The sequence below is a fragment of the Nannospalax galili genome, unplaced genomic scaffold (genome assembly GCF_000622305.1).
Source record: "Nannospalax galili isolate Female #2095 unplaced genomic scaffold, S.galili_v1.0 scaffold125, whole genome shotgun sequence".
NCBI classification, from domain to species: Eukaryota; Metazoa; Chordata; class Mammalia; order Rodentia; family Spalacidae; genus Nannospalax; species Nannospalax galili.
Genome location: NW_008354705.1, coordinates 859,299 through 885,467, shown reverse-complemented (window position 1 = coordinate 885,467; position 26,169 = coordinate 859,299). Strand labels below are relative to the sequence as shown.

Sequence of the window (26,169 nt, the reverse complement as noted above, 5' to 3'; positions counted from 1 at the left end):
GTCCTGCATTATCTCTAGGGGTTTCTCATTGTACTCCTCTAGAGGACTATTCGTATTTGGATATGTTATTTTGGTTTTTCATGATCTTATTTTTTCTCTGTGATTTTGACGTGTATTTCTTTTGTAGTTTCTGATTCTTGTGTGAGACTCAAGCCTTCAAGTTTAGGTCTGCTTCTTTTTGTGAACTTTATGTGTCTTTGTGGTTTACTTTTGGGCATGAAAGGCTGGTTCCTCTAAGCTTCCAGTTCTCTCTTGATTTTATATTGGAGTGGCCAGATTGCTTTTGTCTTCAGGAGTTGCTACAGAGGCCCAAGTCAGATGAGGATCAGATGCTCTCAGTCTTTCCCCTAAGGTCTGGATCCCTCCAGCAAAGATTTTGGCCTCAGGAATTTGGGGGTTGGACTGGCCTGGGAGCTGGGCCCCAGAAAGATGCTGGTCTAGGGCAGCTGGTGGGCGTGCCACTCAGAGATGCAAAGGAAGAAGGAGGTGGGCGGTGGCCCTTAGGGCCCCTGGGGACTGCACTGAGGAGCTGGGTTGGTCTGAATGCCAAGGACCAAGAAGAGGAAAGGTCAGTCCTGGAGTCCAGGAAAGAGGCTGGCCGTTTGTGTAGACCCAGGGAGGCAGAGGGAGGTGAGGGCGGGGCTAGGCCCAGAGTGCCCCTGGGGACCTGAGAAGGAACTGAGTTGCTCTGGATGCACAGGATCAGGAAGCAGCAGTGGTGGTTTCCCAGGTGTCTGGGTCGCCAAGACAAGGAATGGGACAGGGCCCAGGCTAGGAGGAGAGATCAGTGGGGGTGATGGGAGGGTGAGTGAGGCTGGGGGAGTCAAGGCAGGGAGGGCAGGATAGACTTACCCCGGAGAGAGTGGCCTGCAGGTTGGAGAGAGGCCTGCAGGTCCTGCAGGCCCAGGGAAACAGAGGGAGGTGAGGGCAGGGACAGGTCCAGAAGCAGTGCTTCTGTGGACCTGAAAAGGAACTGAGTTGTTCTGGATGCAAAGGATCAGGAAGCAATGGTGGTTACCCAGGTGTCTGGGGCGCCCAGACAAGGAATGGGACAGGATCCAGGCTAGGAGGAGAGACAGGCAGGGGAGATGGTAGGGTGAATGAGGTGGGGGGAGTCAAGGCAAGGAGGGCAAGATATACTTACCCCGGAGAGAGAGGCCTGTGGGGTCGGAGAGAGTGGGTTTTTTTTTTTTAAACTATCAAATGCCTTTTATTTTTTATTTTTATTAGCTTATAAAGAAGCAGGTTTCCTTATGACATTTTCATACATTCTTAGTTTGGTTGACCCTCTCCCTACACCCTTTGCTTTTCCCTCATTAACCTGCCTGCTCCTCATCCTATTTAAGCCCTTTCACCCCAGTATTCCCCCTTGGACTTTCAAATCACCTGTGTTCTGTTACCTTCTAGGTTCAGATCAGATCATTTTATTAGTCTTTTTGGCTTTTAATTCTTTTGTGAACATCATAGACGAATATAGTTTTTATACCATTATTACACTGAGTCCATTCAGTGGTGCTCCTATGTTTAGGGCTCCCCACTTGAAGTTATGTAACCTCTCAGGGTGCTAGTCCTTGAAGAAAATTGATTCTCTACAACTCAGCCTCCACTGATTGGCTGCAGCTCTTCATCTTGAGGTGAGACCCCTGAGTTCCCCTCCCCCTTGGTGTGTCAGCTGGTTTTGTTGTTACGCAGATCTTTTTAAACTACACACTGTGGAGGTTTCATCGGTGTAGTTTCCCTGTCATGTCTACAGTGCCTTAAGGAGGAGTCTTGTCCCTCTGGCTCTTAAATTCCTTTTGTACCCTCTTCTACAATGTTCTCTGAGCCTTAGGTGTAAGGAGTTGCGTTCTAGATGTGTCACTTAGAGCTGGGCACCTCTAGACACTTCTGTGTTTGACCAGTTGTGTAACTTGGTCAGAGTGTTTTATCACAGCATCAGGAAAGAAACTAGAAAAATATCCAAAGAAAATTAAATCAATATGTCAAAGCAATATCTATACTCCCATGTTCATTGTGGATGGGGAGTCAATCTGCATGCCCATGAAAATGAGTAAAGAAGATAATTGTATGTATACCATGAATGCTATTTGCCTTTCAGAAGGAAGGAGAGAGCCTGTCATTTGTGACATCAGGTTAATCTGATGGAGATAACATAAGCTAGACGCAGAAAGATCAATACTGTGCAGTCTTACTTTGGGAGAGTGTGATGATGTTGAAGTCAAAGAAATGAGAGTAGAGTGGCGGTGGCCAGCGGCATGGAAAGAATAGTGATAGGAGCGTGTGCAGAAGACTGGGGAGAAGACTCAGTTGTTAGCTTTCTTGCCTTTGTGACAAAATATCTGATAGAAACAACAGAGGAAGGATTTACTTTGGCTTATGGCTTCAAAGTGCTCCAATTCTGAGGGTTCAGCCCATGGCCTCTTGATGCCATGCAGGATATTATGGCAATAGGAATGGGTATCAGAGGAAGTTCTGACCTCCTGTCAGACAGGAAGCACAGGAGGCATACAGGAGTCCTGGTATATCAACTTTCAAGGGCACAATTCCAGTGACCTACTTCTCTCTCCAGGCCCTATTTCTCAAAGTGTTGACACCTCCCAAAATAATGCCACTCTCTGGACTAAGCATTCAAAACATGAGTGGATTAGGAACATTTCATATTAAACCATAACACAAGGACAAAACTAGGAAATGAGTTATCAAGTTGGGAGCAGCACAGGTAGAAAGGAATGAACATCTAGAAGACAAGTGAAGCGACTTAGATTGAAGAGCCTGTGTCGCAGTGAATTGCGTAGTGTACTTCTCTTTAAAAGAAAAAAAAAGAGCCAGAACTCATGCAGGTCTTTTAGGCATGTGAGCATTTACTCTTAGTGAGACTGGGCCACCATCACTAGTTGGGTGTCCTGTTCTCCTACTTCTCCAAAGCTTGTGTTCTGGAGTCAATGCTGAAGGAACAGTGATGGCTGGGCTTTTGAGGGCTCAAAGACTATTCTGTTCTTAGCACTGAAGTGCTTTCTGGCTGGTGTGTCATTTTTATGAAGTTCATTAGCATACCTCTCAACTTCTAGTTGTGGATAAATCTGAGAATTTTTTTTTATTATTATTGTGCTTTGGACCCCCTCTTTTTAATGAGAAATTCACAGTTCTACCTATAAAGTCTCATACTGGTTTTGGAAATCAAGAGAATGCTGAGTTTGGTTAGGCCCTCAAGTCAACATCCAAACAGTGCTCAGCTCCTGCCCTCCACCCCCCAGTGTTGTGCCACACATGGAGGGAATTCCACCTTGGCTGTCTTAAGTTTTGTCTTGCAGTTCTGAAGTCACACTGGCACTTTGAATCCCACATTTGTGCTTGATTCCTGGGGAACCCAAACAAACCCTAGTAATCGTATTCCTAATCATCTCTCCCAGTCCTTTTATTCCCCACCTGTAGCCGCCTGGACCAAGAGATGGGCTCTTGGCTCAGTAGAGCTAATCTGTCAACTGGTGCAAAATAAAACAAAACCGCTCCACCAATAGGAATCTCAAAAAAAAAATCTGGAAATGGGAAAAGTCTTCTCCATCTTGCAAGTGTTTATTCTGTGAAAAGGGAAAGAGATAAGAGAAATGACTGCATTTGAAGCCTTTTGAAATAAATTACATCTTTAATTTCTCCCTTAGGTGTCTAATTTCCCCTTTTAGGCACTGTTCCTACTAACATTTTTTTAACTGTGAGGAGGCACATGCTGTGAGAGCTATGAACTGAACCTGTGTGAATAGGTGTTAGTGTTAAAAATCAAATAAAACATGCAGCAAAGTGAATTTGACACATTTAATGGCTAGTATAATTGTTATTGTGCTGCCTGGTAATTAAGGCTGAACTGATAGGCAGTTGCCATAAATTACTGTAATTATTACTACTTTTACTTAGTAACTCAGCATTTCTGGGGTCATCTGGAGGATATGATTGCGGTAAGCGAAGCAACTTTTTGGGGCACAATCCCACCCATGTCAAGGGTGGGCATTAGGAAGTCGCAGCTGCCACTTCTGTTTGCCTCATTGTCTTTTCAGAGAAACTGAGTCTCCATAAAGTAAAATGACTTGCAAGGCTTACAGCTAATCAGTGGCAAAACTAGAATTGATATCAAGTATACTGAACCCCAGAGCTCCAGCTCGCAGTGCTATGTACAAGCAGTGGCCTTTCCAGGACCTGTAAAAAGCAGTGTAATTATGGGTATTTGAAGAGCCAGTACTTCCTAGTGCCCAGAATTAGTCACAGCTCTGTGAGTCATTGGTTTTTTTCTTTTGCTTGGAGATGTTAGCATGGGGGTAATTCTAAAACCTAGTTGTAATGGTCTTGGGGTATCTACAGCCTGAGAAAACAAAGGACGGGAAATGGTATAAGACTGTTGAGGGACTTTGAAGAAAAACTTAACTGTCTTTGGAGCTAGAGAGATGGCTCAGTGGTTAAGAGCAAGGGTTTGCAGCTCTTTCAGAGGACCAGAGTTCAGTTCTCAGCACCCACATTAGGAGGCTCACAATTGTCTGTAATTCCAGCTCCAGAGGGATTTTATGCCCTCTTCTGGCTTCTGCAGGCTCTCTCTCTCTCTCTCTCTCTCAAATTTACTGTCTTTAAAACTGTGGTCAGTAAATTTCTTAGGTGTTTATAGCTATTTTTGAAGTTTCAAGTGACAGGGCCAATGAAACAGGAGCAGGCCAGATTGCAGGTCATTCCTTTGTTACTATTTATAACCATCCAAAAATGGAGTTGACTACTCTAATGATGATAATGAGTTCCCCAACTCTGGGCTCCCTGTCATTTCTTCCCCAAACACTAAATCACTGAAAATTATCATCATAACTCCTTAAACTCAGTGGCTCTCACATTGAGGAGAGAGGGTTATAGTGAGCAGATTAGTATGTGAAGCAAAACTAAATGTGGCCCGGAGCATGGCTTCGTACTCAGAGCTGGCTAACTATTCTCTGACAAATGAGCCATCTTTTGACCTTGGAGAGAGCAAGCCAGGAATGGGATAGAATTCCAAAGAAGTCAGGATAGTTAGAAGAAAAAAAATATCAGCTTACCACTAATGTCCATTCCAACTGAGACCCTTTCTAACCTTGTTACCTAGAAGGTCCTTTTTTCCCATATGCGGTCTTAAGTAGAAGAAAAGTGTTATTGATGGAGCTTGCTTCTTTTCCCCTTTTCCTTTTCATTCTTTTTCTTTGAGAGGGTTCTGTTGTTTAGGATGGCCTGAAATTTGTGGTTCTCCTGCATCCTAAGTAGCTGGGATTACAGACACTCTTCTTCATGCCCAGCCTGATAGAGCATCTTAATAGGCACATTTTCTTTACTACTTTTTTTTATTAAAAGGAGAAAGGGCTAAAACTGTGCCTCTAATTTGGCTGGGCCAACTGAACTTCTTCATCCCAAAAAAGAATTTCCTCCTATGAAAAATTAATTTAGAATAAATGGAAAAGGAAAAGCAAGAAAATCCTTAGAATTAAACATAGAATCATTTAAGATAAGGCAAAGTTCTTAGAATATCAAAAATGATTGATATATCTCTCTATATATCTCACTCAGCCTCATATATTACCTACCTATCAATCAATCAGTCAATCAAATATACCTACCAATCAGTCAGTCAATCATTTTTTATGTTCTAAGAACTCTGCCATATACATATATATATACATACATATATATAATATATATATATATATATATATGAATGAATGAGATGGCTCAGTGAAGCGCAGTGGCTGCTCTTGTAGATGATCCAGGTTTGGTTCACAGTACCCATGTGATGGCTGACAGTCATCCCTAACTCTAGTTCTAGGGAATCCAGTGCTGTCTCTGAGGGCACTGCATGCATGTGGTATACTTACATGCCATGAAGACACTTGGTACACACAAAAATAATAAACAAACAAACAAGCAAGCACTTTAAATGGGGCTGAGGACATGGCTCAGTGGTCAAGAGCATTTGCTGTTGTTGCAGAGGACCCAGGTTTGGGTCTCAGCAGCCACATGGCCACTCACACCTCTCTATAACTCCATTCCAGGGTGTTGGATGCCCTCTTCTGGCCTCTGCTTGCACCAGGCACACAGCGGGTACACATACATGCATATATATAGGCAAAACACTCATACACATAAAATAAATGAATCTTTAAAAGTAAACCACTTTATTTTAAAAGACAAAAAATGATGACTTGGTCCTCACCACATTACAAACTTTTGTTCTGTGAACGATACTGTTAAAATGTAAACAAGATACACAGTTGGTAAATAAACATATGAGAATGGTGTTCGGCATTTTTCCATATTCAAGAAGAGCAGGTTAGAACTACAAGAAGCCATTACATGTCCTTCAGCTTCTGAAATAAAATAGTAATAATTCCCAGCATTCACAAGGATGTAGGTTAGTTGGAACTCTCATACATTGCTGGTTCAGATTGCAAACTGATACAGCACTCTAAAAATAGTTTGGCAGTTTCTTTACAAGTTAAACATATACATAGCATTTCACCCAGTATTTGATCTAGAGAAATAAAGTTCACACAGAAATATTAACAAATATTTGTTGTAGCATTATTCATGATTACCCAAATCTTGAAATAATCCAAATGTTCTTGAATGGGTAAATGGATAGATTTATATCCCTCAGTGGAATACTACTTAGTAATAGATAATAGACTATATATAAGATGAATGAATATGTTAAGATGAAAAGGCCATTCTTATGATTATATATTATAGGACTGATGATGACTGTTTGCCAGGGGCTAGGAGGTGAGGTGTGTCTGACTTCAGAAGGGTGTTAGAGTTCTTACCCAATTTGTAGAGGTGGTAACAAGATGCTGTACATTTGTTAAAGCTTACAGAACTTAAGCTAGGTATAGTGGTACACACCTGTAATCCTAGCAATTGGGATACAGAGGCAGGCAGAGCTCAGTGAGTTCAAGGCCAGCCTGGTGAGGTCCTGTCTCAAAAACAACAAAGCAACTTATAGAATTTAAGATTAAAAGAAAAAAAAATTAGTTTGGGTTAAGTGGTGCATGCCTTTAACCCCAGCACTGGAGAGGCAGAGGCAGATCTCTTGTGAGATTGAGGCCAGCCTAGTTTCTATAGTGAGTCCAGGCCAACTGGGGCTACAGGGAGACCCTGTCTTTAAAAAAAAAAAAAAAAAAAAAAATCCCCCCCCCACACACACACATACATTCATCCTTGAAGATTATACAAAATAGTTCCTATGTATTTGTCAAAGCTTGGTCATACACTTAACATTTTTGTGCTTCACTGCATCTAAATACTACCTCACCTAAAAATAAAGCATTGTAAACAAAAAGTTTGGAGGAGGAGCTGGAGAGATGGTTCAGCAATTAAGAGCATTGGCTGCTCTTCCTGAGGCCCTGGGTTCGCTTCCTCAGGACCTATGGCTGCTAACAACCTTATGTAAGTCCAGTTCCAGGGGAATCTGATGCCCTCTTCTGTCCTTCTCTGGCATTGCATGACACAGGTGCACTTACATACATGTGGGCAATACACTCATACACATAAAATAAAAATAAGTACAAATTTTTTAAAATTAAAAAAATTGGAGGGTAGAAGAGAAATATTTATTCTGATTAGTAAAAGTGTAGCCTGAAGTATAAAAATAGGATTTATTTGTTATGCCGTCTTAGCAGGCATCATGCTGCCTGCTTGCTTAATCTTGTTGATTCACTGATAATTTCTTCCTAATAATGATGGGTCCCTTCTGACCACATGCTAGCTCAGAGCTCTTTGGTCATCTTTCTCTACCCCGTGTCAGTACAGATTCATCCTGCCTCCCTTGTCTTTGCCTTTGCTCACAGTTGTTTCTTCTCTCTCATCTGTTGACAAGGGGGAAAATCTATTGAGCATTCTCAATGAGTTTGTCACATTTAGGATTTACTCATTCATAAATTATTTTTTGACCAGCACTAGTTGTGATAGTCTTTGAACCTTAGAAAACAAATTAGCAACCTTTATCATAGACATGGACAGTTTGTAGTTCTGCATATGGGTTGAATAGATATACTGCCCTTTGCTGTGGGTGACAGATGATGATGTCAGATTAAATTTAAATTGATCTCTTCACAGTGCTTATCTCTGGTGCATGTGCAATTGCTTCAGCAGCAGAGAACCTTTCAGAGGTTCTGTCAATACAGCTACCTGACAGTCATTTGTTTTGTAAACTGTGCATTTGGCACCTGCTGGTCTCTGTTGCATTGGAGCTAGTGGGGAGCCAAAATGGGTGTACAATGAAGTTATTGGTTGGCACATCTCAGTGGGAGTTATTGAAGGGAAGAAACAGCACTTCCAGGATCTCAAGAGAGAATAAAGAGAAAAAGAAACTGGTAATGTTAACACAAGCTAGCTATTCTTTACTACCAAAAGAAATTCTTTGTAAAGTCAGGATGTTCCGCCTTAGGAACTAAAGTGTGTGTGTGAGACTGCAGTTCATTCTTTTATCAGACACAAAAACAATGGGTTCCTATTTAAAGTGTATAATGAATGTCCAGAAGCACCAAACTAGTGGCAGAAGGCAGAGAAGCATAATTATGCAATGGAAAGGAAATGCTTAATTTCTCAAGAAGTGTGAATTAAAATGCCTCTTTCACTTATCAAATTAGCAAATCAAACCTCTGCTTCAAAAACCATATTGGCAAGATTCCAAAAAACAAGTCAATGGATAACAAAGATTGGTTTTATAGGTATCATTTACCCATACTTTGTCAAAAGTTATTTATTCTTGAATGTAATGGACCTGTGCTGTCAGATACAACTCAAGGGAATGATTCCAAAGAAAGCCTGATACATAAGTCTTCTTTGCTCCCAGTGGTGTGTGCTGCAGTCAGGATGCTGCAGATCTACTCTCACACCATCACCGATTAGAGAAACAATGGCCAGAGGGTGGAGTGATGTTTGTTGTGATACCATTTCCTCAGAACGGTTAAAGAGAATGCCTTTGGACATTTGCAAAGAAGACCTACAAAACTAAACAAAATATGGGAAATCCCACAGAAATGTTTTCCTAAAGCTGTGTAATAGCCAGAAGTTCTTTGTTTTTCCAAAGAACTGCACATGTGGTTGAAGTTGGAAAGACTTCTCCCTGCACTTAGGCGGGAAATGTAAAGATTGTATCCTAGCTTAGATAAATTTCACAAAACTGGCTCTTAATAGAATCAGATAGCCAAATGGACTCACTACCGGTTAAGGCTTTAGAGGATCCATCACACTGACACTGAGTTCAAATGCAACTAGACACTCAATGGTGCTTAGTTTTGTTCTAGGGTCTTAGTAGTGTACTGGTTATAAAATGGAGCAGTTTTAAGTGATCAGCCTCTAATGATACTTTTTCTTTGAGATATTTTTAGTATGATTTTTGTAATATATAGCTTTTTGTTTATATATATATGAAAGTATATGAAAAAATGTTTATAGAAACCATGGAAGTGTCTACTAATAAAGGGTAATAAAATACATTTGGATACAGCATCTTGAGAGATGGTAGTGCCTGTATTAAAATACTAAGTATAGAAATTGTTCTACAAAATAAGTGAAAAACTTAGAACATAAAACTAGTGTCTAGGCATGCAAAATGTTTGACAGTTCCTGACCTATAATAGTTATGGTAAGATTGGTGGGGTTGTAGTAAAATCTTTATAGTTTTGTTTTAAAATTTTTTTAACACTAGTGAACTAGGGGTAGTAAGCTCATTTTAGCAGTTTAACTCAAATATCTACTTCTTGCCTCTGACTTTAGAACTCCTGGAAAACTTAAGCAGTTCGTCTTTGACTTACATTCTGGGAAACTGCACAGAGAATTCCATCATGGACCTGACCCAACTGATACAGCCCCAGGAGAGGTAGGATTGTATGTGTTTGTCATTAAGGATTCTTGTCTGTCTCAGTTTCAAAGAGGAGTTTCAGCTCCTGAGTATCTTTATGTAGAAATTCTGAACTAACTGTAGAAAATATTCAAGTTGTGCTCCTTCAAAATTTTTTTAATTTAAGGCCTACAGAGAAGTTGCAGAATATTATATATAATTTTTCAGTCATCTAAACTAAGTTTGTCTGAGGATGATCTCTGTGGAGTATGGCTATCCAAGGGTTAAGTACTGTTGGCTTCAGATAAAAGTAGGAAGTAAGAATTGGGAGAAGATAGATGAGTAAGCAAATCGGTGGGTTCCAGTAATTGACCGGGCTTGCTTTTGTGGCTGGATGATTGACCACACTGTAAAGAAAGTAATGATTGGTTAGTCTTACTAAACCATTTAAGAGCCTTCACCAATATAGTATTGATAATGCTCAAAACTAGGGTTTAACACAGCTTTCCCACTTGTGATTTAGAATGCTGGACAACTATTTATCAAAATATTATATTTGCTTTTATGCATATATAAATTCTCAATTAAAATGTTATATAGATTGATGAATAGGGAGGTAGATTCTCAGGATAGATGAGTTTTAAATCTTGAGAATTTTGTTATTTTTGCATGTAACTTCTGTTACAAGTAATTTCTGTGTTCCTGCTTTATGGAAGAGTCCTAAATTTGCATTTTGAAATGACAGTATTTATATTATGCCTGTGACCAGGGAACTAATGGGAAACTGGAACCTCTTTTTGTATGCCTAGAGCATGAGTCCATTGTTTACAAAGAACTTCCATATAGGAAAGACAAACAAAAACTAAATTCTCTTTACCTTATTTAGGAATCAGATTAGGTTCAGAATCAAAAGTTCTCTTAGGAATTGGATAATATGTTTTTTGGGTGTTTTTCCTTCGTGAATGAGCTGAGAATTTTTGATTGTTAAGCAGCTGTGAAAGGAGGCAAACTTGTTATTGGCAATAACCCAAACAGTGCTCTATAAGATCAGGGAAAGATAGAGCCTGTCATCATTGTATTGCTCTGATTTGTTTGTTTTGCCCTTAGATAGTGGACTCCTTGTGTTTTACTTATTGATGTTTGTGTGCTAAGACGTACTGTGTACAAAATACTGTAAATGTTTATTTTATAGTAATAAAATTTCAGCATAAGAATGTATCTCATTAGATTTTACCATTTAAACAAATTAGTGAATATAAAGTCTCAAAATAAACCTACTTTTTTCGTCGTTGACCTTTTCAGGTATCTAAATAAATACTGCTGTGTACTGCAAAAAAAGTATCTCAGCAAAAACAAAACAAAATAAACAATTATTTGGAAAGTAGAGACTGACAAGGTCAAATGTGGGTTTGTAGAAACATTGCTTTGTTTTCATTGGAACATGCTAATACATGTGTGTCCTGCAATGCAGCACATGCCTGTACATTATAGATACTGTCAAAGTGGTGGCGGGTGGGCTTGCTCTTGCGGTGCCCACATGCCAAGGGGAAATTCAGGCTGCACTGCCTTTTCCTTAAAATTCTTGCAAGTCACTTTGTAGTTTCACTGTATTTTTGTCTGCCGTGGGTACATAAGTATTATGGAAATTTATTTTAGTATTGTATGCTTTTCCTCATTTCAGCCAAGTTTTAGTAATTTCTGGCATCTAGATACTTGATAAATTGCAGCTTTATTAACAAAGTAGGCATTGCTCATATCAAGTGCAATTCCTCTTAGTAGTCTTTTGTTAAGAGTGAAGGGTTAGGACCAAACGAGGGGTGCTGGCTCTATGGGATTCTCTAGAAAGCACCCGGGTTTTTTGTTTTGTTTTCTTCTACCTCACCTCAGTAAAATGTGACAGGTCCAGAGTCAATGGCCCTGTGGCAGCCATGCCCTGAACCGTCTGAGTAGGTGCATTTGAAATGAGAAAGCAAGATGGCAAACGTACTGCTCGTCTTTGGCCCAGTTGCTCTCTTTTGTTAATATGCAAGTGATTATAAGGCAACTACCAGTCATCTGATATTGAAATCTTATAATCCCATAAAACATTTTGGTACAAAGATGTTTTGTTCTTTCTTTTGTAGCAAGACCAAGATGTAGCAAGCAGTCCTCCAGAGAGCTCCTTCCAGAAACTAGCACCCAGCGAATATAGGTATACTTTATTGAGAGATCGAGATGAGCTTTAAAAACTTGAAAAACAATTTGCAAGCCTTTCAACAGCAGCATCGGCTTCCATGGTGGAAATAGTAAACCTATATTTTCATAATTCTATGTGTATTTTTATTTTGAATAAATTGAAAGAAGTTTTGGGTTTTTAATTTTTTTTCTCCCCCTAACTCAAAATACATTGTCATTTAATATAGCCTCTTTTTAAAAAAAGTCTGCTAGGTTTAGAAAAAATAAAAACAAGAGGCCTGTCTTCACTTTACATCTGTCCTACACAGTCTTTATAATTCCAGTGAAGGTAGCATTGCCAGAATCGTAACGCTAACCCTCACTGCCATTGTGGGGGCAGGGAGAATGCAGGCCTGTTCCGATAGTGTGTGCTTTTCCTTTTCTTTTCATATGACCAATTCTGTGGTATTTTCATTATCACATTTATGAAAGCTAAGGGGATATATATTCTGGAGACTTGGGAGGGGAATAAATTAAAATTTTCACACTGTGTACTGTGTTGTACTGATTGGTTGGGTATTGCTGATGAAAATTCCACAGCAGTACTTTTTGGATTCTTAATGTGTAATTTAAACATACTATGAAGAGGAGGGGAGCCATAAGCCAGAACATTTGGCAGAAATTGTCCTTATGAATTAAGAAAGAGAAAATGAAAGTATTATTAAATTTCTATGTATTTGTCTAAGAAAGCAGCATATGGGTGGCATTTAAATCTTTGAACAAATTAAACCTAAATTTGGGATACTAGTGGAGCAGGTTACTAGTATTGAACTAGACAACTTTTAAAGCTGTTCCTATCATGAGACTTTAGTTTTCAAAGAAAAAAACCAGCAGAGAAATTACATTTCAATTATTGTAAGCTTCCATCTGTCTTTTGTAGAGTTTTGTTACAGTTTTGTAGATCAAAGGCAAAGATAATAAGGAACATACGTATTTCATTTTTCTCCTGTTGTAAACTATTGTAAATTGCTAGAGATGCCTCCTCCTCTAGCTTCCCTGCTTTCCCAGGCCTGCAGTGTACAGTCAGATGGTCCCTGTGCCAGGCCTCAATACTGCTGGGGGTAAAAGCAGAGGGAGAGGACCCTCCATGTCATATCAGGAATCCCAATGCCAGAGGACAGACAGGCTCAAAATTGGCTTTCCTCTGGGCCTGGGTGTGGTGCTATAGGCCAAGGGTCATTTTATACTTGAGGTATAAATCAGTCCCGGTTTGGGGAGATATTATTTTTAAGCTTAAAAGGTTGACATGTGCCATTAATATGTAGTATGTAATATATGTAACAGCTTCCAATCCTTTTAAAATAAAATGAATATTTATAATGGATATTTAATAATTGTTATTTTTAAAAATCACTTTCCAGTTCTTACTATGCATGACTTTATCCATAGTTTCCATAGTTTTACTCAGAAAAATAAATGTTAATGAGGTGATAAGGAACATGTTTAGAATATTTTACTGGATTGTGACTGGAACACTAGGCAGAGCTTTCTAGTGGTTGGCCTTAGTTGTGTCCCCTCATTGCTTTTAATCAGTATCCTGAATCCAGTCAGAGTGTGGTCTTCAGTCAGAAGACAAACCAAATCTGAAAGGTTCAGAATGGCAATGTAAGTATACAGTGTGCTCACACATAGGATCAGTAGCAGTACATACAATCAATTGTAATAAACTTGTGATCCAATAATTAATTAGGTTTGAAAAAGGTAACAAAATATACTACTTAGATTTTAGGGTGCAGACAGCTAGCTTGGGAGTAGTTATAAGAAAAAGGCCCCAAGGAGTAGATATTCAGTGTAGCCTATAATCAAAGGTGGTTTAAAGTGAGGGACTAGAGGATGTATTATTTAGCATCCATGCATAGTGAGATGTGGGACTGTAGCCTGCCACTGCTGCTGTTTTCCTAGACTGAGAAGCCACTGAAGATGGTGGTACTGAACCTTACGTCTATTTTTAGGGTACACCTACCATTTTTGGACATTTTAATAGTCATCAAATGTTTATTGAGTGAACGATAAACAATTACCTTGGGTAATCTTTATACCGTTGAAGGTGCTCAGCACTCACTAGGACTTGATGCCCATTTTTAGAAAAGGTTATTAAACAAGGTCAAGTGCATTCCATGAAAGGACAGCTTAGGATAATAAAAGATCTTAAAACATAAGTGCTAGCCCTGTTTTTCTTAGAGAAAACTGGGTTCTGAAAGCAGTGTTGATATTTGAAGGGTTGGCATTGTTTTTCAGGAACCCAGAGGTTGGATTAGAATTGGAGGAGATCATGGCGAAGTCGATTTCAGTCAACAGCTACTCAAAGAAGTTTTTGGGTGCTATAACTGCTCCTCTAGAGTTGCTTATAGTCTTCAGAACAATGGCTATATACTTAATCACTGTAATAGGTGTTGTAGATGTAAAGACAGAATGAAATGTAGGTTAATGTGGCTGGTATAATGGAGCACCAAGTTCCAAAGATTCATTTGAGTTTGCTGAGGTTTTAAAAGATGAATAGGTGTTCTCCAGGAGGTAGGAATTGGAGTGGACACGCTGATGTGCATAAAGGTATGAAACAGTATTATTCACTAGAAAAAGAGTACTTGCAGGAAGGCTACCTCATTGGAGGCCGGGGGACATGAGAACAACATGGGCTGGTCACACAGGCCTTGTATGCTAGAGTAACAGGTTCACACTGCATGTTTCAAGTCTTGGAGATCTGTTAGGTCTTTAGCAGGGGCAGAACATTCACATTGAGAACAAATGCTTCAGACCTTAACACTTCCCTCTGAACCATGAAATCATTGCTGTAGAAGTTGCCTCAGTTTACCCAGTCTGTCCTGGGCCTTAGGCTTTTCAGCTGTGGCGTTAGAGGATGTCAAGCTGTACTGAAGAACGCAGTTGAGCAGCAGAAAACCAGAAGCCAGCCTTTCTGCCTAGGTTCCTTTTCCAGAGTGATTGATAAGACACCCAACGTCCACCTTCCATGTGCACACAAGTATGTGCAGCCACACATGTACACAAACACCACGCACACAATAAATAGGAATTAGAACATTTAAGTGAACCTAGAAAGGAAGGGAGACAGTATCTGAAGTGTCTCGTGGAGGGCTCGCCAATGAAATTGGGTGGTCAGAGATCATGTGCAAAAGAAGGGGAGCTGGCGTGCTAAAAGCTACAATGAGGGCTGTGCGGTACAAAGCAGTGTTTGAATGGGTAATGCTTAGAATGAACTCAAATTGATGGAAAGTGCTAAGATTCCCAAGGAAGCCTTTTTAACAAACCTGCATCAAGGCAAAAAGAAGAATGGATAAAGTGGTGTAATGGACTGGTGACTGGGAAAAGCAGAATATTCAACTTTGATTTTTTTCTTTGACAGAGCTACAGTCTGGTTGATATAAAGTTTAAAAAACAAAAAAGAAAATCTTGTCACCTTAAGTGATTTCAAGGCTGTTGGGCCCACACTCTACCTACAAGGTACTAGATGGTACAAATGCTGTTAACAACTACTGGGAATTTTCAAGGAATCATGGGAATATAAGGTTACAGAAGACTGGACATGGGCAGTTTTCCAGTTTCCCAAATAATCATGGCTAATGGCATTAGCTTTTGTGTTAAATAAAGGCTTTCGAACAAACTGAAATGTCAGTTTCTGTTTGGGGGTAAAATTTAGATACTGTAAAGGAATAAACAGTGATCATCTTTCAAAGCCAGTATTTAAAGATTCCGATGAGAAGTCATCACATTCAGTTGCTCGGTGCTGATTATAACTTGCCTGTGTGTTCAATGAGAAAGGACCTCTGCTTAGCAATTTTTAAAACTCTGTTTGAAGCTTTGTATGCATTTCCAGGTAATAAAACTATATTTGTAAAGTTTATATTTGAGGCTTTTTATTAATTTCAAAAATAACACACTGAATCTTTTACTCAGAATATTGATGAGCCATTGTACTTGACTCAGAATGGGAAACTGAGTTCATGTACAGATAACACACACCCAACCTTCTCCCAAAGCATCAGAACACCAGGGAAAGGCTGGACTGTGTAGACACTGGGGTTTGAACTCTGGAAAAGTGCTGCTCACAACTGCTTCTCTAAAATAAAGCACCACCACCACACACCTTACCTTGCTAGGAATTCATTCTTCAGCGCCTAGGACAAGTGTCACCCCCTCCCCCAGTCCCATAGCCTTTGCATATTCTGATTAGCACCTTTGAACGCAGGCTAAGAGGAATGCAAGAGTGCGGTCCTTGTGTCCTAGCCACTTGGTACACCAGAACTCAGAAGTCTCTGATGGGAAAAAGAAAAGCAAACTGTCACTATAACCGGAATGGACTCTGCTAGGTATCTGATAATTTTTTCAGTCACAAATGTCATCTGAGTGACTCTAGACACCTTCAATACTATGTTCTAAGCCAGCCTTGAGCTCCTAAGACTGCCAAGAATAAAGACTTACAGGACCCACCAACCTAGAGATACATAACTATCAGAAATGACACTCAAGGGCCCTCTAGGCAATACAGTTCCTCGGGTTCTGGGAGTCTTCTAACTCCACATTCTCTGTAAGATAGATCTGACCCCTAGTTTAGTTACTTGTTCTCTTAGGTAATAATGAGTTAACAGAAATGCATAGGGCTGGAGAGATGGCTCACTGGTTAAGCGCAGTGGCTGCCCTTGCAGAGGACCCATGTTCAATTCCTAGCACCCACGTGGCAGCTAACAACCATCTAACTCCAGTTTCAGGGACTCCAATGCCCTCCTCTAGCTTCCATGGGCCATTACACAACACAGGTGCATACAGGCAATACACTCATACACATAAAAATTTTTTAAATGCCACATTATTTACAAGTTCATCATTCAGTAAGTATGAATTACTGTTTCCAGGCTAAAGACTGAGGACTTAACAAACTGCCCCTCCCATTATGAAGCTGAACATTGAATGAAGATGGTTATAATTGAATGTAAGTGCTATGGTATAAGCCACAGGGGACAGGGAGCCTTCAAAGACTAGAACAGAAAGCCACATTCTACCCATATTAGGGTCCTTCCCTCCAGGAAAATTGGTATTATCAGAGGCTATTGTTACTGTTCTTTACTTTAATAGCAAAGTATTGCCTGCTATTTTCTGATCTGTTTCTTCCAACTCATCCACTTGCATCAAAGATCATACCTTTTTTTTTGCCCTAATCAGTGCCCAAGAAAGCCAAACACGGCATCCCTGACTCCACATAGGAGAGAGGAGGGCATCAGTTCTGACTTCATCTTGAGAATGGCTTTTCAAAAAAAATTTTTTTTTAATTTTATTTTTATTTTATGTGTATATGTGGATTGCCTGCATGTAGGTAAGTGCACCTGTGTCCTGCAATGCCTGTGGAGGTCAGGAGAGGCTGTCAGATCCCCTGGGACTGGAGTTATGGACAGTCACATGCAGTCAGCATCTGTACTTTTTAAAAAATTTTTATTATTTTTATTTTATGTGTATGAGTGCATTGCCTGCATATAGATAAGTGCTCCCCTGTCATGCAATGCCCACCAAGGTCAGGAGAGGCTGTCAGATCCCCTGGGACTGGATTTATGGACAGTTGTTAGCTGCCATGTGGGTGCTGGGAGTCAAACCCTGGTCTTCTGCAAGAACAACCAGTGTTCTTAACCGTTGAGCCATCTCTCCAGCCCCAGAGAATGGCTTTTTGACTTAAGACAGGCCATGTTAGAAACTATAGAATTCAAAGGAAAATTCCCTGGTCTGTGGCTTGTGGACTCTTAACTATCCCCTAAATATAGACATCCTAGCTCAATGTTCTGGCACGTTTGTGTTTTCTGGTTCCTCAGAATTACTGGTAGTGCTTTACACATGTACAAATTTTCACTCACCTAGAGATTTTAATCCACACCTAGAAATGAGTAATTATTCTCAAACATATATCCTTTTGTTATTTTCTCTGCCTATTTTTATTGCCTTTGAAACTAGAATGGACTTGTAACCGGTTTGTTTTCATCTAAATCAGGACATCAGAGACTGAACAGGAGCATTAGTAAACTGTTTCCCCAGGACAACAAAAGTAAATCAGGATGGACAATCACTCTGTCTTCTAGCCAGATGTTACACGTTTTTGCATTTGGGTATCATTCTTGTTAAGATGATGATTTCCGATTAGGCATCATCTCTTTAAAAAATCCTTTTAAGAATTCTTAGTAGTTTTCTAATGAAATTCAGAAGATCACCAGGACATACCTTAAGACACATACTCCACTAAATTTAAAAACGAAGTGGATTAATTGCTCGGGATATGCTCTGAAATTAAACCATGATGAGATAATTTAAACAGACCTATAGTAAGCAGTGAGAATGAAGCAATGATAGTTTTCCAACTAAGAAGATTCCATGCCCAGATAGATTCATTCTCTAATTCTACAAGACTTTCAAAGAAAAACGAACACTAGTGCTTCTCAAACTTCCATAGGATAAGAAAAATATTCCCAAACTCTGTGAAGCCAGCATAATCCTGATAGCAAAACTGAGTAAACTTCCAAAAATGGGAAAAATTATAGAACAATTTCCCTGATGAACATATGTGCAAGATTTCTCAACAAAATATTTACAAACGAAAGAAAATATATTTTTAAAAAATTCATCATGATCAACTAGGCTTTATTCCAGAGATGCAAGGAAGGTTCAACCTATGCAAATCAGTAAATGTAATACATCAATCACATCCATCAATGGACGCTAGGGCAGAAATCACATGATCATCTCCATAAATGCAGAAAAGGCTTTTGGCAAAATCCAATATCCCTGCATGATAAAAAATCTTGCAGGAACTGGGAATAGAAGGAGCATATCTCAACATAATAAAGGCTATATATGGCAAAGATAGCCAACATTATATTAAGTGGGGGAAAACTCAAAAAGCCATGTCCATTAAAACCAGGAACAAGAGAAACAATGTCTCCTTTTTCCACTCTTACTCAATATAGTATGGGAGGCCTAGCTAGAGCAGGAAAGCAAGAGAACTGAATAAAAGGGCTACCAATAGGAAAGAAGTCAAAGTATCTCTATTTGCAGATACAATTCTAAACATAAAAGATCCTAAAAATTCCACCAGAAAACCGTTAGAACTGATGAGCACTTTCAGCAGAGTGGCAGGATGTGTACAAAAATCTATATCCCTGTATACCAACAACAAGCAGAGGAAGAAATCAGGGAAACAATCCCATTCACAGTTGCCTTAAAAAACAAAACAAAAAGCCAGAAAAAAAAAAAAAAAACCTTGGAATAAACCAAAGGAAGCTGACATATGTAACAACAACAACAGAAAGAATTGAAGACACTAGGAAATGGAAAGAACTCCATGCTCAGGGGTTAGAACAGTCAATATTGTAAAAACAGCTAATTCGCCAAAGGGAATCTATAGATTAAATGCCATGCCAGTGCCATTCTTACAGAAATGGCAGTGTGGTGACTTGGTTATCAACTTGACACACTTGGGAAGAAGGAATCTCTATCAGAATTTCCTCCATCAGATTGGCCTGTGGGCATTTTCTTGATTGCTAATTGATGTAGAATGGCCCAGCACCCCCTGGGTGGTGCCATCCCAAGGCAAGGGAGCCTGGGAGCAAGCCAGTGAGCAGTGTTCTCCCATGGTCTTCTTTAGTTCCTGCCTGAGCTCCTGCCCTGGCTTCCCTTGATATGATGGACTGTAACCTGCAAGATGAAATAAAGCCTTTGCTCCCCAAGTTGCTTTTGGTCATGGTGTTTATCATAGCAACAGAAAGCAAACTAGAGGAAGGGGAGATTTTAAAACTCATTTGGGAGCACAAAAGACCCATTACCAAAGAATCCTGAAAGAGATGCTGGAGGTATCACCATACCTGATTTCAAGTTATATTACAAAGCCACAGTAACAAAACAGCATGGTACTGGTGCAAAAACAGACATTAAATAATTGAAGCAGCACTGAAGTTTCAGATATAAGCCCATGCAGCTACAGTCACTGTTGACAAAGATGCCAAAAATACTCATTGGAGGAAAGACACCCAGGTGCTTGGAAAACTGGTTATCTACATAGCAGAATGAACCTAGATCCTTACCTCTCTGAACAAAAATCAGCTCCAAATGGATCAGACCTGAAATGGAAACCGCTAGAGAAAGTAGTTTACATTCTTCAAGATAGAGACCTAGGTAAAGATTTTCTGACTAGGACTCCAACTGTGTGAGAGATACAGCCAACTGTCAACAAGTGGGACCTCACAAAACGAAAAGGCTTTTTTTTTTTTTTTTTTTTTTTTTTGTATAGCAAAGGATATTGAGTGACGAGACAACCTACAGAACTGAAGACAGTATTTGCCAGCTATGTACCTGACACACAGGATTAATATCTAGAATCTACAAAGATCTCAAAAACTAAATGACAACCAATCAAAAAAATGGGGTAAGGAGGACAGAGAGTTCTCAAAAGAAGAAATACAAATGGCCAATAAAGATTTTTTCAATGTTCAGCATCCTTAGCTATCATGGAGATGTAAATTAAAACTACCCTGAGATTGGCCATCATCAAGGAAGCAAATGACAGGCAACAAATGCTGGTAAGAGTGTGGGGAAAGAGAAACCCTTACTCACTGTTGTGAGGTCAGGAATGGTGCAGCCATTCCTCCAAAAGCTAAAAATTGAACTACCGTTTAATCCAGCAGCACCACCCCTAGGCACATACCCAGGATTCTGTATTTACTGCAGAGATACTTGCTCACCCATGTTTATTGCTGCTCTAGAAACAATAAAAAGGAAATGGATTCGGCCTAGATGTCCATCAGCACAGGAATAGGTGCTGAGAATGTGGTACCTGTACAGAATGGAATTTTATTCATCTGTAAAGAAAAAATGAAACTACGTAATTTGCAGAAAAATGGATAAAACTAGAGATTTTTATATTAAATGAGGTAACTGAGGTTCAGAAAGACAAACATGTTCTCTCATGCAGATCTTAGCTTCTAACTTTATGTGTGTATTTATGTGAGTGTGGATGGAGGTCAGGGAACTAGAAAGGGACTCTTGAGAAGGGAAAGAGCTCCTAAGGGAGAGGGGTGGGGGCAGGTTAGTAGAACACAGATGTTGAAATAGTGAAAGGGTGATATGGGAAGTGGAAATACTTAAGTGGGGATGAGCATGGAAATGGGAGCTAGGAGGGGGATGGATGTCAACACACACCAAGTATGTGTGAAAATGCCAAAAGGAAACCTGCTACTTTGCATGCTAAAATAAGAAAATTATATATAACATGGAACCATTTGATTAAAAGAGTAGTATTAGCTTACTCTTTTAAAACTTGTTAGTATTGGCGCTGGAGAGGTGGCTTGGTGGTTAAGAGCACTGGCTGCTCTTGCAGAGGACTCGGGTTCATTTCTCAGCACCAACATGGCAGCTAACAACAATCCATAACTCTAGTTCTAGGGGATTTGGCACCTGCTTCTGACTTCCATGGGCACTGTACACAGGTGGTACACTTATATTCAGGCAAAACACTCATACACATAACGTTAAAGCTCTTAGTATTTTTCTCAAGTCTTTATGCTCATTTAATGTCTCTTGACACTTCTCACTATACTTGTAGGTATACAATACTTTCGATTAATTATTACTCTGAGCCAACCACCTTCAGGGCACTTAACATACATATTCAAAAGGTTTCAAAAGGACAGCCTGTAAGGATGTTCTGAGCTATTGATTCCAAACTTACCCAGGTATGAGTAATAAGACCCATAGAGGAAAGAAAGGCAACTATGGAAAATTAGTGTCACTTTATTTCTTTTAGTCCTATCAACCAAGAGAGGCTGTTTGGTGAAATGAGCACAGGAACTTTGCCATTAGGGGTTGGTCAGATGCTTCCCTCCGCTGCAGCGTTGCTGCTATCTAATCCCGTTCTCTGTACAGCCTTTAGACTTCTGCAGCTGTGCCCTCTTTCAGTACTAGTCCAACTGGAAATCCTTAGTCCCTGTGATGGAGGTGGGAGACCTCCTGCATGGGGGCTTCACCACTCCGTGGGCTGCAGCCCTGAACAGAATAAAAGGGAAAGGCAAACAGAGAAGATGCAATGTGACCAGCTGCCTCACTCCTGCCACCAGGACCTCTTTGTCATGACTGACTGCACCCTGTTACTGTGAACCAAAATAAATCTTTCTGTCCTAAGTGCTTTTTGGTATTTATCTGCAACAAGAAAAGTAGCTCATGCAGACCCTTCTATTTTAATCCCACCCATCCAATGGCAAGACAGCAGATAATCCAAAAATTTTCCACAGGATTTCTTCAGTGGTACAGGTCCTGCATGTTTCTTCTAAATCATGACTTTTAATTGGCAAAAAAGGAAAGGTCTTCCTTCACTTCCAGATTCTGGAATCTTCAATTTGTGACTTCCAAGTCCTGGATGTGTTTTCCAGATTCTTCTGTTGCATCTTTTGTCCCTCTTAATACACAAAAGTGAGCAAGTAATGATCTGATGTTGCAGCAGTGCCACATTCTATTACATACCCCAAAGCAGTCCCTGCTGTGGGCTTGTCGCTCTTCTGAGCACCATGAACGGGGCTCTGAGCTCTAAACTGCTCTCTCCTCTCATTGCTGTATTTCATGCCTAGAAATACTCCAAGGAGCAGATGCCATGACCCCATCTTGAAAGAAGTTTACAGTCCTAGTTGGAGAGCCTATTTCCACTATGGAAGAATTTCACCTCTGCAGAATTAACCACAAGTGAAAATGAGAACCAATGAATAGCAGTGGTCAAGAAATTGTCATGTAGGGACTGGAGAGCTGCTCAGCGTTTAAGAGCACTTGCTGCCCTTGCAGAGGACCCAGGTTCAGTTCCCAGCACTGACATGGTAGCTAACAACCATCAGTAACTCCAGTCCCAGGGGATCCAATGCCCTCTTCTGGCCTCTATGGGCACCAGGCACACATGTAGTAAACCTATATACATGCAGGCAAAACACTCATATACATAAAATAAAAATGGAATCTTAAAAATAAAGTCATGTAGTGACGGCAAACAGACATAGGAGGTTTTGTGCACTAAAAGGTAAATTTCATGACTTTTCTCAGTGGGTTTCCAATAAATATTTATGGAATGATTAATAGACACAATGAAAGCATTCAATATTAAACAGGGAGTCTCACAGAGCAGCAAGACAACACAAATTTCTTACAGGTGAGACAGGAAGGCAGCTAGATCAAGACACCAAAAGCTTCAGCTGTGAGGTTTATTCCCTGGTAACAAAGGCAATGAGGAACTTGGAGAGTTTTAACCTAGGTGACACAAAACATCATCAGTTCCTTTAAACAAAGAAGTACTAGGTTTCAAACAGATGTAATAACCCTGTTCTGTTTCATCTATCCCACTTTGCCTTTCCTTTGAACATTTAATTCCTTGCTTTCTCTTGTTACTAATTCCTCGGTTTTCATCATGTCATTCAGTTGTCATGCAATTCCTCCCTCAAAACCACTCTCCTAGCAGGCATATTCTTCCTCAGCTGCTGCTTAACCACCACTGATCACAAAGCCTTCCCATTTGTTTCCAACCAATTAGTCCTTCTATTCTTTATGGCCTTGCAAGACTTTGTCCATTCCTCTTCCTGGTACTTGTTGTGTTTCCTCATGATGTACCTGCTTTAGGTAACTGCATGGCTTACCAGGATTCTACAAGTCTCATATCTTTCTATATATGACCCCAACACTCAAAACACAACAAGAATTCAGTAAATGTTTGTTAAATGAGTGAACTTTATTGCCTGTTTTTTACTCGAGCACCACTCAGCAACATAGTAAATGACAAATGAATTCAGAAAGTACTGAAGTTTTCAGAAATTCTTACCATTGGGCCTTTCCTTGTCTTGACCTTTGCCAACATCTAAGGTTCAACAATAAAATGGGCAATACCTTTAGGGGGTTTAATTAATGAAACCCAAGTAACACAATTCAGTTATTAACTTTAAGACAAAAATCTCAAATACTTGAGAGAAGTATATTCAAAAAGCATAGTGTTGAATGTCTTCGTGAAAGGTGCTCATGGAGTGGGCAGGGCTCCGCTCCTGGCTGCTGAAGAGGGACACACTTTGGCTGCAAAGGCACAGGTGGCAAGATTGACCTTGTTTGGAAGATTAAGAAACTGCATCTAATTTCCTTTAAGAGAAAGAACGTTCCTTTCCATATTGCCCGATTTGGTACATTGAAGCTGGGCCTCAGCAGACAACTCACATAGCATCACCAAAAAAAAAAAATCAGTACAAGTACTTAGGCTTTCCCCCAGACCATTCTTTTACAGCTTGTGCAAAGTAGCTTTGTGATCTTATCTTGGACAGTCACTTGCCTTTGACACTTTTGTTTTTATTTCAATTTCTTTGTTTTGTTTATATTGCACAGATGTATTTTGACACAATAATTTCTTTGAAGGTAGCAATGTAGATACTATTTCTACTACTAATTATAGTACTTGGGAAGTTTTATATATGTGAAAGGGTGCCAAATTGGTGACTACAAATAATGAGAACCACCTGCTAGAAACACAAAGTAATAACAACAATAAAACAGTTGGATATGGTGACATGCCTGTAATCCTAGCACTTGGGAGATGGAGGCAGGAGGAGGCAAGTTCAAAGCTAGACTGGGCTACACAGCAAGACCCTATCAGAAAACACAAACAAAAACCCCATAGACAAACAGCATCTCAATATATTCTATTAATCTAGGCCAAATGGAAGCACCCCAGAAAGCACTCATGTCCTAGGAGTACCTTTCCCAGGCTTTCCTCATCCATCCTCCCCAAGTCCATGTGGCATCAGTGAAGGGCTGCCTGCACTCTGAGAATCACCTTTCATCTCTTAAAGTTAACTCGGAGTAGGCCTTGATTCCTGGGCTTTTATTGCGTGGGTGGGGGGCTGTTGTGTGCTGGATATTTGTATTTCCATTTTCTCCAGCATCTAGTATTCACTCTGTGAAAACACAGGGCATGTAAAGGCAGGCAGGCAGCCTCAGGACATTTGTGGCCATGTAGGAGTCTAGAGTAACCTCAAAGTCCCTGTTCTTGGGGCCCTGGCCAGTTCTAGCAGATCTGGCATGCCCACTTTTGGAGCATTCTTAGGTCCCTGGCTCCTCTGTATGAGGTAAGAGAACTAAGCCAACATTAGACACAAAGCTGAGATAGGAGGAGAGCAGAGTTACGGGGACAAGGGAGTATGGTTTTGACTGACACAATCTACATAATTTTTCTTATTTGATTTTCAATTCCTTGGTGGAAATTTCCAAAAGCAAACTTTCAGAAATGGTCTAAGCACTACCAGCACCACCACAGTAAGTACTTGGTTTCCCAAGGGTATTGTTAAAAGGGTAATAATATATTGATTCTATAAGTTATATATTTTTAAAAGCACTAACATATTTTAAAGTACATAAAAATACTGCTTGAACAATGCTAATAAACTATGAATATAAAATACCGTGTAGAGGGTGGAGTTGAGATGGATGCACTCTTCATTTTGTAGTCAGAGGAGCAAGTTCAGTACTGCGTTCTTCTGCATAGCCACCATTAAGAACAGGTTGGGGACATTTGGTCAGGTGTCAAAAGAAACAGAATGAACAGCATGTGTTGTTCACAGCCTTAGTCTCTGGACACAGGGTGAGGCAGAACAGCCAACCCACCTCATCTGTGCACAGAGGCAGCACAGCATGGCAGAGTGGGACTATGAAGTTCGAAGCACCCAGTTGCATCCTGGCTTCCCCTCAGAGTTGAATGATGCTCTCTGCAAATTACCTAATTCCTCTGAGGGCCAATCACCCCATCCATAAACACCGAGTGAAGTGCCTGGTAAACTGCTTTGGGAAGCTTCAGCTGTCATGTTGGCTTCAGTTGTCAACTTGACACCCCTGGGAAGAGGGACCCTCAATTGGGGAATTTCCTCTAGCAGACTGGCCTGTGGGCATGTCTGTGAGGCATTTTCTTGATTGTTGAGGGATGTGGGAGGGCCCAGCTCACTGTGGGTGGTGCTACCGACCCCTGGGCAGGTGGTTCTAGGTTGTACAAGAAAGCAGGCTGAGGTCAGGCTAGAGGAGCAAGCCAGTAAGCAGTGTTCCTCTGTGGTCTCTGCTTCAGCTCCTAC

General features: G+C 40.2%; 1 protein-coding gene across 1 annotated transcript in view; it reads left to right on the top strand.

Annotated features, from left to right (window-relative positions):
• Positions 1-12,542, top strand: part of Erp44 (endoplasmic reticulum protein 44) — an 86,938-nt gene extending 74,396 nt beyond the window's left edge. The window contains exons 11-12 of the mRNA XM_008851897.3: positions 9,775-9,877; positions 11,962-12,542. Coding sequence (XP_008850119.1) covers positions 9,775-9,877; positions 11,962-12,063 — 205 coding nt within the window. The 3' untranslated portion in view covers positions 12,064-12,542. The remainder of the gene's footprint in view (positions 1-9,774; positions 9,878-11,961) is intronic.
• The last annotated feature ends 13,627 nt before the right edge of the window (positions 12,543-26,169 follow it).